Genomic DNA, 13185 nt, shown 5'->3' on the forward strand with positions numbered 1-13185 from the left:
AGTAGGGGCTAGAACCCAGATCAATCAAGTCCTCGGTCCCACACACTAATAACCACACCACAGTGACTCTACTTAAATCTCTAGCTGGTTCAACCAAGTATGGTGCAATCCAGTTACCCATCCCATCACTCCGGGACACTGGGGCTTAACTTTCGAACAAACACTCTCGGTCTGCACTGCATGGTCTGCTGGACCGATTCCCAGCTCTGACTTGTAGAGTCCAGTCTGAATACATTGGAAAGGTTCTGCCAAAAGGCAGAGTAAATGGTGAACTTCCAAGGAGTGTTGCCGATGGAAATGTTTCCCTCTCCACAATATTGCTCACCGAATCCTCTGCCCCCAGACCTGTCCTTCTCTTTCAGAATCTTCCTTCTAATATTCCTTAGGCTGATGAAGGATTCTAAATTACACAATGAAGAAATGCATCCTTTGCAACATTGAGATTTCTTCATTCTAAACGTTTGCAGGGAGAACTAAACATGAAGCAAAACGTTCCATTATTCTGCCCCAATCTCCAAAGTGCCCATGCATTTATCCTTAACTCTATGTCCTTCTGTTTAAAATGTTACCTACTATCGCTAAAAACAGTATCAATTAACGATCATTTTCATCTGGGGAGCTTGAATGCTGTGATTTGATTTTACAGCAAGTTTCTTTAGAGGCACTTGATGTTAACAGTGATACGAATTGGTTTTCTGTGCATGATTACCCTGATGTTCTGCATACGGAAGCTCTTCTGGACAAAGCCAGACTTATCTATTCCAGCATCATTTACTCTGGCCAGCCACTGATGGGAACTGGAATGGAATCAATGTTGGGAATGGCTATGAATGCTCCTCACTTCCAAATCCTCTTCATTTTCTCAGCGATGCATCATAGCCGGTCCACTTGGCCTTGATAAGTTCAGAGACACCCAGGACAGGTGACTCCCGTGTTGGTGGCATTCCCCACCCCTTCCAGCCTTCATTTTTAGCTATATAGGAGCTACCCACGCTGCTGGAACCCCCTCCCCAGACAGGCTTGCTGCCTCCCTTGGGGACAAGGGCATGTCGAAATGTCCACTATGAACTCAGCAGACACACCTGCTGCTTCTTTGGATCCATTTCTATTGTCACAGGTTTCAACCTGGAGAACCAAAATCCAAGACGGTGGATTGCCCACCTCATACATACGTGCGGGTCCAGAGAGAATCGTCTGGGAAACACCCCAGACTGGCACGGGGATGGTGGCTGACCGTGCTTGGGAGACAAAAACGGAGACAGGAAAAAAACGTCACTCAGTCTAAACCCTTACCTAAAGCAGGTACCAAGGAGGAGGGGCCATGTCCGATCCTTGTTGTCATCTGATTGGTCAACACGACCTGCAAGAAGCAGGGAGGGAATCTGCCTCAAAAGACGGGAACCGCAAATAGGGAGAGCAGAGAACCGGTCCCACTGTGACCCTCCGCAGCTCCCTTTCGCAAGAGCATGATTAAATCATGGATTTTGCTCCCGCAAAATGGCCCCCAACTTAGACAGAAGCGAAGGCTGCCAGTGACAACTAGTCACGTTGCTTCCAAGAGAAGCATACCTGTAAATACCAGCTGCCGGTATGTGGTGGTGGGGAATAGTTACTGCCTTCATGTCCTGTTTATGGCTTTCTCAAGGGCATTCATCTGGCCACCGTGGGGAAACAGGGATGTCAAGCTAGACAGACCTTTCGTCTGATCCCAAAGTATTTTGTAATGTTACGCTCTTACGCTCCCTTCCCAGCACTATCAGTAAAAAGTCACGGATGGGGTTTATTTTTAGCAGCACGGCAATAAAAAAGAAATCCCTGTGTGCTCACAGAATTGTAGCTCGAGGAGGAGCCGGGTTACCTGGAAACAGGAGAGAGACAGACAAGCACCATTCCAGAATTTGTGCAAGCTTCGTTCCTGAGCAAATCCTTCCCTATGTGGTAGGGCTGAAAAAGGCCCACGTACAAATAGCTGTAGCTCAAGCGTGCCCTCCACTGGTGTGAAACCAGCCACGTCTGCAGCACCTCCAAAACAGAGGTAAAAGCAGAGAATCAGCACGGTGGGATGCCAGGCATTTTCTCCCACAGCTACTTCTGGTGGCACGCCGGTTTCTCTCTTGACTGGAACCTTCAGTGAAGGGCAGAGCTTAACTGTCTAGGAACCCGATGACCAACTGTTGGCAGAAACCCCACTCTATTGCAAAATTATGTGGGTGTTTCCAAGAGGGGGAACCCAAACCTCCGACACGTCCCTTCTTGTGCTTTGGGATCAGCTGAGGCAGGCCTGCTGTGTGTGTCATCCAGGGAGTGGAAACCAGCACTGGGTTGAGAAGGTGGCATTCCAAGAAATTCGCAGGACATGTTTTAAATGGCACATTTCAGTAGTTTTATTCAGCAGCAACAGCAGCAGCAAAACCACACTCTGTCCAGGGCTTTTTTGCATGGCACAAAGCTACAACGCCCGCCTTGGCCTTTGCCCGCTTCCTCGCTTTCCAACCGGAAGAACTCACCGCTGCAGTGTGATCATTTGCGATACTGATCAGCTGCTGGGCCAATCCATTCAACAGCCGCGTGCGTAGGGAGAGATCCTGAAAGTCATGGCGGAAAGGAAAGGCGATGCCATCAATCACGATCAACCGTACCTAAGGGTTGGACAGAACATGCAGGGTTGCAATTATGCGAAACAAAAAACCCACCCAAACTTTTTCTCCCCTTCTCGAGACCCGTCAGACCACGACGGCCTTCAGGGACAGCCTGCAGTCGGCACCACAGCCTGCCATGCCCCATCTGGCAGCAACAGTGACCTTCCACACAGCCAAGGGCCTTGCTGTAGTCTCCAACACATGGGCTGATCTCCTGGAATTCTTGGCCGGCGACCCCTACCTGCCGTATAATCTCAGTGCCTTTCCCTTTTTGGAATCCAGCTTGAACACCTGGCATTTCTCACTCTTGCCAGGGCAAAAACCTTTGTTGCCACACCTTGAGCATCACTCTGCTCGCGTGGGAGATGGGAGCATTTTGGTGGGAGAGCGCCCATGCAGCTTCTCCCAGCCTTTGGGACAGGACAGAACAACGGGGAGCAACGGTGTCTCCCATGGCCCTGAGTGGCCCCATCCGTCACCCTGTAATTTGGGGGGGTCGTTCCCCAGAGTTGGCAATCTCGGCTGGGTTCAGACAACAGAGGTACTCGTGCTTCAAATTAACCCATATTCCACCCGCCCCCAATCTGAGTGGCGCATTATCAGGACCCCAGCCCCTGCTAGCCGAAGCGGACGTTCCTGAACTAGGCAAACCACCCCATCATCCACCCACCCCTCTTCCAAAAGGCTTCGCCAGTTCTTCACAAGCTGCTCTGAAATCACACGGGGAACTTTTCCTTCAGGACGACACGCCCACAGCCAGGCCTAAGAATTTCCCACATCCTTGTGGAGTGAGCCCACAGCTGCCCCTATCAAAACACACACAGAACAACATTTGCTGTGCAGTGGAGACAGATAATCATCACCCTGCTGGCTGTTTGCTTTGCTTAACCGTTTCATTCATAATTCAGAAGGAAGCCAACTAGCATGCCCAAGGCTCATCCCCATCCCTGTGCTTAGTCACGATGTACTGGAATCCCTTTGCTGCAGTTGCTATTAAGGCTGCAAATACTATTTCCCCATCACCAGTAAGCCTGTATCATTTCATCTGTTCAAGAAGCTTCTTCTCTGTACCCAACGCAAGGTGGAACAGCTTGCTCCCATGCTGCAAAGGATCTGATGACTGAAACTCTCTTGAGGCAGAAGGCATTCTAGTCCTCACTGAGTCAAAGGAGAAAGTCTATTCAATCCAGAGCAGGGAGAGGGCAGAGCATCTAATTATCAAAAGGCAAGAAAACTGGAAAGCGGAATGCACCTATCCTTCCCTGCCAGTCCCACTTAAACTGGTGCTACATACAACATTCCAGTTTTCATCCCATACCCAACCAGAATTTTTAAACTGCGTCTGCAGCAATGGCAGTAAAAGGCCTTGAAATGCTTCCATAGATATAAACAGAGATACTTGTTTTAGGATGGTGCCCAAGGCATCCCTGCACAACTAGGGAACTCACGGTAAGGACACGGAGGCCAAATTTGGCCAGACTGTGGTGCCACAAATAGCCCGCCCTTTCCCCCAACCCCCAATTCTTTGGTGGTTTCCTGGCTTTTCTGCAGCTTTTTCTTCCCATGCTAAACAGCAGCAATGCTTGGCTGGAGGCTTCATTACTGGCAGGAAGGGCTTTGCACGAAAATATACTGGTAGTTCAGGATTTCTGAGCACTCCCCGTTTCCCTCCAGCGCCACCCACGGCTGAAACATGGCCCCGGAAACCTCCTCTAAAGCGGACAGCATCCCTCCCTTGGGCTGAGAAGGATTGCTCTCCCCTGCCTAATCATAATCATACTTTATAGCATTTATTTATTTGTTACTTTTATATTGTTTATAATATATTTATAATGCATAGAGTATTCGCATAACGATTGCACAGATTATGGGGCACAGCCGTTGGGCTTGCAGTGCCAATTGTGAAGGCTTGCCGAGCTGCACCGCTGGCCTGCGCGAACAGCGCACGACTCTGGACCACGTCAGAAGTCTCTGCCAGCTGCGCATCACCCAGCGAGTTCTCAAAAGACCCTCTCCGGGGGAAGCTTTTCTGCCAGACACACTTGGGCCCTGAAGAAGGATTTCCTGCACACAGGAGAAAGCAAAAAGTGTGAGAGCGTTTATAACCCTGACACTTTTGACATACTCGAATTCCACTTCTGCGGGGACGGCTTCCTGCCTTCACACATTTCAACCCCTGAGCTATTTTCCACTGGCGCAGCGAGTCAATAACACAAGGGCGGACACGTCCTTTTATAGCTGCTGTGTTGCGGAGCGAGAGAGCACATTCCATGCTTATCGACTCTCCAGAGGGGACAGAAAATGAAACAGAACACGGCCATAAAATTAGACCCTAATGTAGCACATCTGCGGCTCCCCACAGCTCATTCCGCAGGGCAGCAAGGCATGGCCGTTCCCAGGGCCAGCCGCGGTGCAGCGCGGACAGAAACATCATGCGGAGGCCCCCAAGCAGCATGGAGAACCAGCAGGTGCATAGAGGAGAAGATGCCGAACTGCCCAGACCTAGTAGTTCTGGCCCAGACAAAACGGCGTATTCTTTTTCTTTGAAGTGTTCGTATCCCTACCTCGTAACCATCCCGACTCAGGAGCTGGCTAACAATATAAAATATGCAGTCCCACAGAGAAGGGCGTGGGGGCACCCACTTGTTCTGCAGCAAGACCAGAAAGCAGAGCAAGCTTTCAGCAGTGCCGTCTGCATCCTGACCCGGGTCGGCAGCGCCTCAAGATGGTTAGATCCTGGGACTCGGCAGAGGAAACCCCCCCGTGCATTTTAGCGAGCGAGAACGAGGGTTGAGCCTTCCTTCGGAAAACCGAATGGGTGGCGGTCGCTCTGCTGTGCTTCCCACACACGTTCCCGAGGCAACAGCATACAGACAGGCAGGAAAACGCAGGCCAAATATTTGCCTTCGCTTAGGTGATGTGCTCCCACGGGGGAAATCGGGCAGCTTCAGATCTTCAGGTTGGGACTGATTCTATCCGACCGGCACACCTCAGGGCCTAAACACGCGGCTAATTCAGGGCTCTTTATTGCTTCCCTTATCCCCTATTTTTTCTTCTTTTACCGTCTACCCCGATGAAAAGTTATGGGGAACTAGAAAGCGTGTGTGATTTTGGGGCATTTTGGTAGGATCTGATAAAGATAGTGCCCAACTCTGGATTTTGATTCCTTCTCCATGGACTGCAGATGCCCATGTTTCATTTTTGCTTTCTAAGGAAATGAAGATTATAATCCAAGTGCCTGTTTACTTTGGGTTGTGTGTGCATGCACACAAACACCCCCCTCTGTGTGTGCACACGTGTGCATATGTGTACAGAGGGTGCACACACAAGCATATGCCAGTGTGGTGCAGCAACTAGAACCTCAGACTTGGGAGATCTGGGTTCCAGTCCCCGCTCAGCCGTGGAGGACACCAGGTGACTCTGGGCCAGGCCCTGACTTTCAGCCTAGCCTACCTTGCAGGGTTGTTGGAGAAAGAGGAGAACCATGTAAGCCACCTTGGATTCCTTGCAGGAAAAATGGTGGGGTATAATAAGTAAATCATTGTATGTTAGACACGCACATAGGTATGCGTCACATCCGGCCTTGCTCCGATCAGACCAACAATGTAACTCGGACTAAAGGAGCCGAGTCTTTGCCATGACGACAAGCTAAGGTGGACCATCTCTCCCCCCGGCCCCCCCAGGCATTCAGCTCCTACCTTTGAGTGTTCAGAGAGGAAGTCTGGGAGAAGGTAGACCTCTGCCAGCAGCTCCACATAGCCATGGCAACGGATGTAATAGATATGTGAAAGGATATTTTCCAGGGAGAACGTCCCCAGGGCCGTCATATGGTCTAAAGGAAAAAACGGGGAGGCGGAAGTGATGCGAATGTGCTGCATGCTTGCCTAACCCTTCCCAGGCAGGCCGGCACAGCGCGCCCAGAGTCCTCCTGCAGGTAACTGCGAGATCTCCAGGCCAAGGACAGCGCGCCACCTTCCCACAGTCATGTTTAAAAAGCCGCTCCAAGGCTTGGCAATACACCTGCGGAGTTTTCAAAGCATCTGGGAATAAATCCAGGGCTACGGATGCGTGGTGTGGTTGAGCGCATGTGCTGGGAAACTAAAGGGTTTAAATGCCACTTGCGCTGTGAATGCATCAGGAACCGTTGGACAGGGGCTCCACAAGCGTCAGCTTGGGCTGCTCTCGCCAGCACTTCTAGGAACTCCGCCTTTCCCAGCCCCTGGGCCACAGCGGCAAACGAAGGCCTCCTTCGTTGGTAGCCATGGCCTGGTTAAGCAGCAGGCTGGGTGTGAACTGCAGGCTGTCCCTACAGCCTTGTCCCTGCCGCCACATCCTAGCCAAGGATGCGGCACAGAACCTCAACACCTCTCCTCGCCAGAAACCCTCCTTGTCCCTTCCCTCGCTCACACATTTTGGGTAGGCACAAGATCACTTGGTTGCGGCGCTCCGACGTGGAATAGCCTGCCCTCCCGTTCAGAAATCTGTCCACATGGCGTTTTAGCAGCACTAAGATCAGGAGGGCCGCTAAAGAGGAGTGCAGGAAGGCTCTTGCTGCTCGCTCTGATGGGTAGAACTCACAGCCACCCTTGGCGGCCTTAATGACATTTGGTGGCCTTCATGCTTGGTTTGAGCCTTTTATCAGATTTTTATCTTGTAAATGATTTGGGGATTTAAAAGAAAGTGGTATCAAAATCCTCTAAAATAAATAAAAGTGACTACCAATGCTAAGTCTGGCTTTCAGATGTGGATTTCATTCATTATTTTTAAAGAGTAACTTGTGGGGGGGAGAAGAGACTGCTGCTTCGAGCCACGGACAGCTGGTGCCGGTGAAAGGATGTGTGATATGGGGCGTCTGGTAATGGTGGCTTGTTATCAGAACCGTACCATTTCAAGAACGGTGCCCGAGATTTCTTGCTTTCACATTCCTTTCCCATTCTGTTTTCTCTGTGTGTGCACAGACTGTGAATCTAAACACAGGGATTTTCTTGTCTGGATCGATCTGTTTTGCCACCGGAAGCCAGTGGAAGGCCTTTCTGGGTTCTAAGCAAGTAGCACAGGGAAAGCTGCATTCTGCAGAAAAGGAACACAGTTTGGTAACAAACCTTCTTCTGGGTGCAATTCAGCAATAAGCCGACAATGCTGGACGCAGGCAGATGCCATATCTGCTACTCGGTCGACCATAAAACTCCCTTCTGTATCTATGAAAATAGCTTCTCCTGCAAGCCCTCCAAAGCATTCTGGAATTTGCACATCCACCGCCAGTTGCATGCTGAGAAAGGAAACACAGGGGTCCCAGGCAAAGAGATCATTAAGCAGCAACAGGAAGCCTTATTAAAAGCCAACTCCTCACTCACGCCTGGAGAAATCGATGGTTCTTCTTGCAAAGGGTAACTCTTCCCTAAGAACTCTGCTACTTCTTGAAATCCCCCCCATGGGATAATTAAGCTTTAAAAAAGCATATTCTACTGATGCCAACAGACAAACTGGGCCCAGAACCTTTCCAGTGCCAAGAAACACCCCTTAAAAATAGAGAACCTTTCCCATTAAGATTAATGGTGCCAGTGTGAGCAGGCAAACCGAAGCACAGGAGGGCTGGAGACAAGACCAGGTGGAGAAAAAGCTTGGCATCGTACTCTGGGCCTTGCTCTTACCATAACTGTGTTTTGCCGACACCTGGTGGACCACAGATCTCCGTGAGCTTGGTCAGCTGAACGCCTCCTCCAAGGAGACCGTCCAGCGCAGAACAGAACGTGACGATGGTGCCTTGAGTTTGCTCCTCTTCCAGGAGTTCGAGAGCTGTACACTTCCTGACAGAAGCCAGCTCTGCTCTGTCCCCTTCTTGCTCCCGCCTGATCACTTGCAAAACTTCTAAGGCTTCCTGTTTAGAAATTCCAGTCTCTGAAAATTCAAAATTCTCTGTAAGAGTGCAATCCAATGTATGCTCAGGCAATGTGTGTTGTAGGCTTGTATTTTTTAAAAGAACAGCTTCCTAAGTAAAGTTATTTGCAATAGTGACATCTGCAAATATGAAGTTAGCTGAACTAGCCTGCAGTAGCTTACATGAGGGTAGAATACACTAGCCTACACTCGAGTAAATCCCATTACATTTGGTAAGACAGACTTCCTCGCAAGTGTGCACAAGAGGGCAGCCTCAAAGGATCTCCCTTCCCTCCCACCCCCTGGAAATGGCTGAGAAAAATGTTTTAACAGCTGACTCTTTTTCCAAATTTTTGTTTACAGTTGCTGGAGGGTCTTGCGAAGCTTGAACAACCTGCTGTTTCTACAGTGCAGAATACTGATAACATCTCCTTAAAGGTAAGCCCTATTGGATTTGTACATATTCCAAATTAGGACTGAAATCCATGTGTTTAATTGCCGATGTTTAAACTGTGTGTGTGTGTGTGTGTGTGTGTGTGTGTGTGTGTGTGTGTGTTACTATTCTGTGTTTTCACAGCCAATTTTTGACAAAGCTGTACAAGTGCAAGATATTAATGTTTACCAAGAGAGTGGGGAAATGATTGGGATGGTGTAAATTGGTGAGCTGCAACAGCAGGGGGTTGAATCCATGGCCTTCTTGGGCCCTTCTGACTCTTACTATTCTAGGAAACCGCTGCAGTGTGGCTTTTTCTCCCTGCACTCCGTTTTGGAAAGAGTTTAGCTAATTCGGTGGATGTATATTAACTTTGTTTAAATCATTGTTTCTGCCCCTGTATATTTTGCACGTTTTCAAACAAGTGTAATTATGCCAAGCTTTCCCGACGGGAAGAATGTTAGCGACACCTAGTGGCCCACATAGAAAAGCACAAAAGCCACGCAAGAGGATGCGCCTCGACCGCACAGCTGCCCTGGCGCCCGCCCCCGGGGGCTGAGCAAGGCTGCCCTCGGGTGCCCCCGTGGGCCTGCGGTCCCCGGGCGGGTCATTGGGCGCCCTGAGCTCTGCTGAGCTGGGGGGTGCAAGCGCCCCGCCACTCAGCGCTGGTGGGGCCTCGCCTGGAGCCCTGTGCCCACTTCTGGGCACCAGCGTTTCAGCAAGATGCAGACAAGCTGGGGAGGGTTCAGACGGACGGTGCAGGGCCCGGAAACAAAGCCCTGCGGGGAGGGATGGCGAGCACTAGGCATGCTTGGCCCCGAGAAGAGAAGGCTGGTCGCCCCGCCAGAACCTGGAGGGCTGGCACGAAGGGGAAGGCCAGGCTCTCCCCTCGGCCGGCGCAGGGCGCAGGGCGCAGGCCAGGGAAGCGCGGGCTCCGGGCACAGCGAGCCACATCCTGGCTAGAGGGCGGGAAGGGCCCGGGCCGCTGGAGCGCTAGGCGAGGGGGCCGAGGAGCCCCGGGAGGCGCTGGGCGTGCTCGCCCGCCCGCCCGGAGGCCTCCGAGCCGCAGCTGCTGGACAGCCATCTGGGCGGGCTGGTTCAACTGGGGGCCCCGCACTGGGCAGGGGGCGCGCCCGCTGCCCTCCGGCCCCTTCCCACTCGCCCCCGCCAGGATGGGGAACTTGCCGGCCACGCGCAGCGGCAGAAGCGAGCGGCGGCCAGAGGAAGACCCGCGCGGGAGGCGCGGCGGCCAAGCCCGGCCCGCCCGCCCGCCGCGCCGCTACCTTTGCTGAGCTGGCAGGGGCCGGCCTCGAGCGCGTCCCGGCCCGTCTCGAAGCCGGCGGCGAGCAGCTTCGCCCGCAGACCCGGCGCCAGCGGGAGGCTGCCCACGGCCCGCTGCTCCATGGCGGAGGAGGCGAGGAGGAGCCGCGGCGCCCGCCAGCCCCGGCCCGGCCCCTTCGGGGCGGCCCCTTCCTCGCCCGCCGCGCCCGCCCCCGGGCGAGCTCCCAGCCGCGCGCCTCGCGGCTTGCTTCCGAGGAGACGCGGCGCTGCACGCCCGCGATCCGGCCCGCGCTGCACCCGGGAGCAAGCCCGCCCTACTCGCTCCCAGGCCTGGCTGCCCTCTGCAAATATTCGAGCCTTTCCCGTTTTGATTTTTATTTCGCTTATATTAGAGCTGCAGAAGCCCAACTTGCCCGCCCCGCTGTACATGGCCTGCAAAACCCCCCCCCCCCCGCGTTCATGGAGCGTGCAAACCACGAGTAAATAAATACATGCCGGGCAGTGTAGCAAAAATTTCAGAAGGCAAAATTGCGAGGACTTTTAAAAAGACAAAGTGCGACTTTTAATGCCACTTTCCCCAACGTGCGGTGGGCTGCAGCTCTGGAGGGCGCCGACTTGAGAACGCTGCTACGATGCGACTGTTACATCCCGCTTTTTCCTCCCCCCGGGGCGGCCGGCAGGCACACGTTTTCCTGCTGCCCCGCAAAATGCCCGATGTCGTAGAAACCATTCACCGCTGCGATTGCTGCGAGACGCGCTTCCTGGTGCTTCAAGGTGGACTCGAGGAAGCTCGTTTGGCAGGCCGGGGCTCCGACCCCGCCGCTGCCCTGTGCTCGCCATCTGCCGGGCAGCCCTTTCGGGCGCCCGCGCCGGCTTCCCCGCTTCCCCGGAAGACAAGCTCAAAGGCGCCTGCAGGACGCGGCGAGCCAGCCGACGCCGGCCCGGTTCTGGACGCCCACGGAGAGCGCAGCCCTTGCGGAAGGAGCCCTCTGGGGCCCGCCGCGCCCCCCGTGCGATCCCCGCGGCAGCAGCCGGGGCCGCGTCGCTGTAGCGCGAGCAGCTGCGCCCGAGCGGCCTAGCACGGGTCGTTGCTCCCATTTTTCTCTCTCAAGAACCCGGGGCAGCTCACGCAACCCAGGCCGGCCGCGCAACAACTCTGCGGGGCAGGCCAGGCCAGGCGGAGAGGCAGAGGGGAGCAAGCCCACCCGGGAGCCTCCCCGCCCAGCTCCCTAATCGCGACGCCCCACAAGCTGCACTGAACACCCCGCCTGTGAGTATTTCGCCGCCCTTTCCCGTGGGCGGATAATTGCATTTTCTGCCGCGCAAAGGCGCTGCGGGGCCTGTTGGCGTTGGACAAGGCCACCCGGGGCAGGGGGCTGGGTAGCAAGCGGCGGGCAGGCGTCGCCGAAGACGGCCTGACGCTCGGGGAGCTTCTTGTGAAGGGCGAGCCCGCTCGCGCAGGTCTTCCGGGGCTCGTTCGCAGCGGGAGAAAGGGCCGCCTTGGCCAGGGGCTTTCTGTGCATCTTGGGGCGCTGGAGGGCAGGCAAGGCTGCGTGCTTGTTTGGAATAATTGGAAGCCATTTCCGACGCGGGAAGCCATTGCATTGCTGCTCGCTGCTGCAAAAGGAGGCGGTGCGGCGCGACGAAAAGCGCCCGTACTTCGACCGGACGGTTTGCCCTGCGCATTGACCCCAAGCACCGTGTTTTGCAGACTGCGGGCGGAGGCTGCGATCCGTCTGTGTCCCGCGCACGCGACGAAGACGAGTTTAGGCAGAGTCGCGCTCGCCGCTGGAGGCGCTCGCCCGCGGGCCCTTCGTTTGCGCGGGATCGGGTCACGCCGCGAGCACTGCCTCTTGCTCCCGTGCAGAGTCGGAAACGCGACTGCCAATTTAAGGCGGTGTGTTTGCAGGGGCTTTTTGGCTCGTGGAAGGCGCGGATTCACCCCCCCCCCCGTTCTGGGGTGGCGTGGGATGGAGAGGCCGCCGCCTCTGTTGCAATTGAAAGGCGTCCCCCGCGTGCGCATCGTAGGGGGAGTGGGTTATGCTAATGAGGAGGCGGGGCCTCGCCCGAATTGCGGAGCCGTTTTGTAGCGGGCCGAATTAGGAGTCTAGTTATTCTCCCCCGAGTGGCAGAAAACGAGTCGGGGGTCGGCGGCGGCGCCCGGGGGCGCGGGGGCTCTTGGTGGGACCTGCGGGGCGGCGGCTGGCAGAGGAGAGACAGGCTGAGACCCCCGAGAGTGCCGCAGCCTCCCATAACCTGAGCGACCAAGAGCGCCCGCCTGGTGCTTTCTGGCGAGGGCGGGAGGTTAAGACTATACTTTCAGGGATCATTTCTATAGTGTCCAACTAGAGAAGTGCACTCGAAAGTGATCGGTCGAGCGAACCACGAGGAGGAGTCAAAGCGTCCTCTTCTGAGCGCGAAGCGAGTGGGCAGTGCTGCCTAGTGCGGCTGCTGCCCGCGATTGATGACCGTTCTGGCTCCCTTTCCGAAGGGAGTTGGAGGGAGAGGATGCAGACTGAGTGGTTCGCAAACTCTTTTTATGCATGGTTGAAAAACAGATTTTATTTAGCTTTATTTACGGAAAAATTCTGTACATTCTAAAGAAAAGATGCTCTCGAGGCAGAATGGCCTCTTCTGGACCTTGACAATACTTTCCATCGGGAACCGTTTATTGTTCTTTTTACGGGAACAATGTATTATCTCGAGCGCGTGATCTCCACTGCCCCCCTTCCTGTATGCCCATTTTGGGGTGCTGTCCGGAACAGTTTCTCCGCTGTCAAAGGTGCGCCCGTGGCCCACGTCTTACACACGCTCCCCGAGCGGTTCTGGCTGCTGGTGGGCAACCCTGGCCCGGCTTCTCGCACCGAAGCCCCCGGAGTCTTCCTGGCCGCCTCCCGCAGAAAGGGGAGGTGACCGCTTGGCTGTTGCGAAGGCTCCCCGCCAAGATGCGCAGAG

At 54.4% G+C, this 13185-nt stretch overlaps 1 protein-coding gene and 1 non-coding gene across 4 annotated transcripts in view; one reads left to right on the top strand and one right to left on the bottom strand.

Annotated features, from left to right (window-relative positions):
• The window catches only part of RAD51C (RAD51 paralog C), a 23574-nt gene extending 13209 nt beyond the window's left edge, over window positions 1–10365 (bottom strand). The window contains exons 1-6 of one of the 3 annotated variants that reach the window (XM_044430126.1): window positions 10233–10365; window positions 8291–8537; window positions 7747–7908; window positions 6338–6473; window positions 2508–2639; window positions 1294–1360 (exon numbers count right to left, since the gene is read on the bottom strand). In XM_044430126.1, the coding sequence (XP_044286061.1) occupies window positions 1294–1360; window positions 2508–2639; window positions 6338–6473; window positions 7747–7908; window positions 8291–8537; window positions 10233–10353 (865 nt within the window). In that variant the 5' untranslated portion in view covers window positions 10354–10365. Of the gene's footprint in view, window positions 1–1293; window positions 1361–2507; window positions 2640–4428; window positions 4704–6337; window positions 6474–7741; window positions 7909–8290; window positions 8538–10232 lie in introns of those variants that run through there. The other 2 variants (XM_044430125.1, XM_044430127.1) reach the window with 2 other exon arrangements.
• Window positions 10366–12537: 2172 nt separating this feature from the next.
• LOC123023630 lies at window positions 12538–12754 on the top strand. The gene has a single exon (XR_006414770.1). It is a non-coding gene; the product is annotated as a small nucleolar RNA U3 (small nucleolar RNA).
• Window positions 12755–13185: the final 431 nt, after the last annotated feature.

This window comes from Varanus komodoensis, unplaced genomic scaffold (genome assembly GCF_004798865.1).
Source record: "Varanus komodoensis strain SLA01 unplaced genomic scaffold, ASM479886v1 scaffold20_1, whole genome shotgun sequence".
In the NCBI taxonomy this organism is placed as follows: domain Eukaryota; kingdom Metazoa; phylum Chordata; class Lepidosauria; order Squamata; family Varanidae; genus Varanus; species Varanus komodoensis.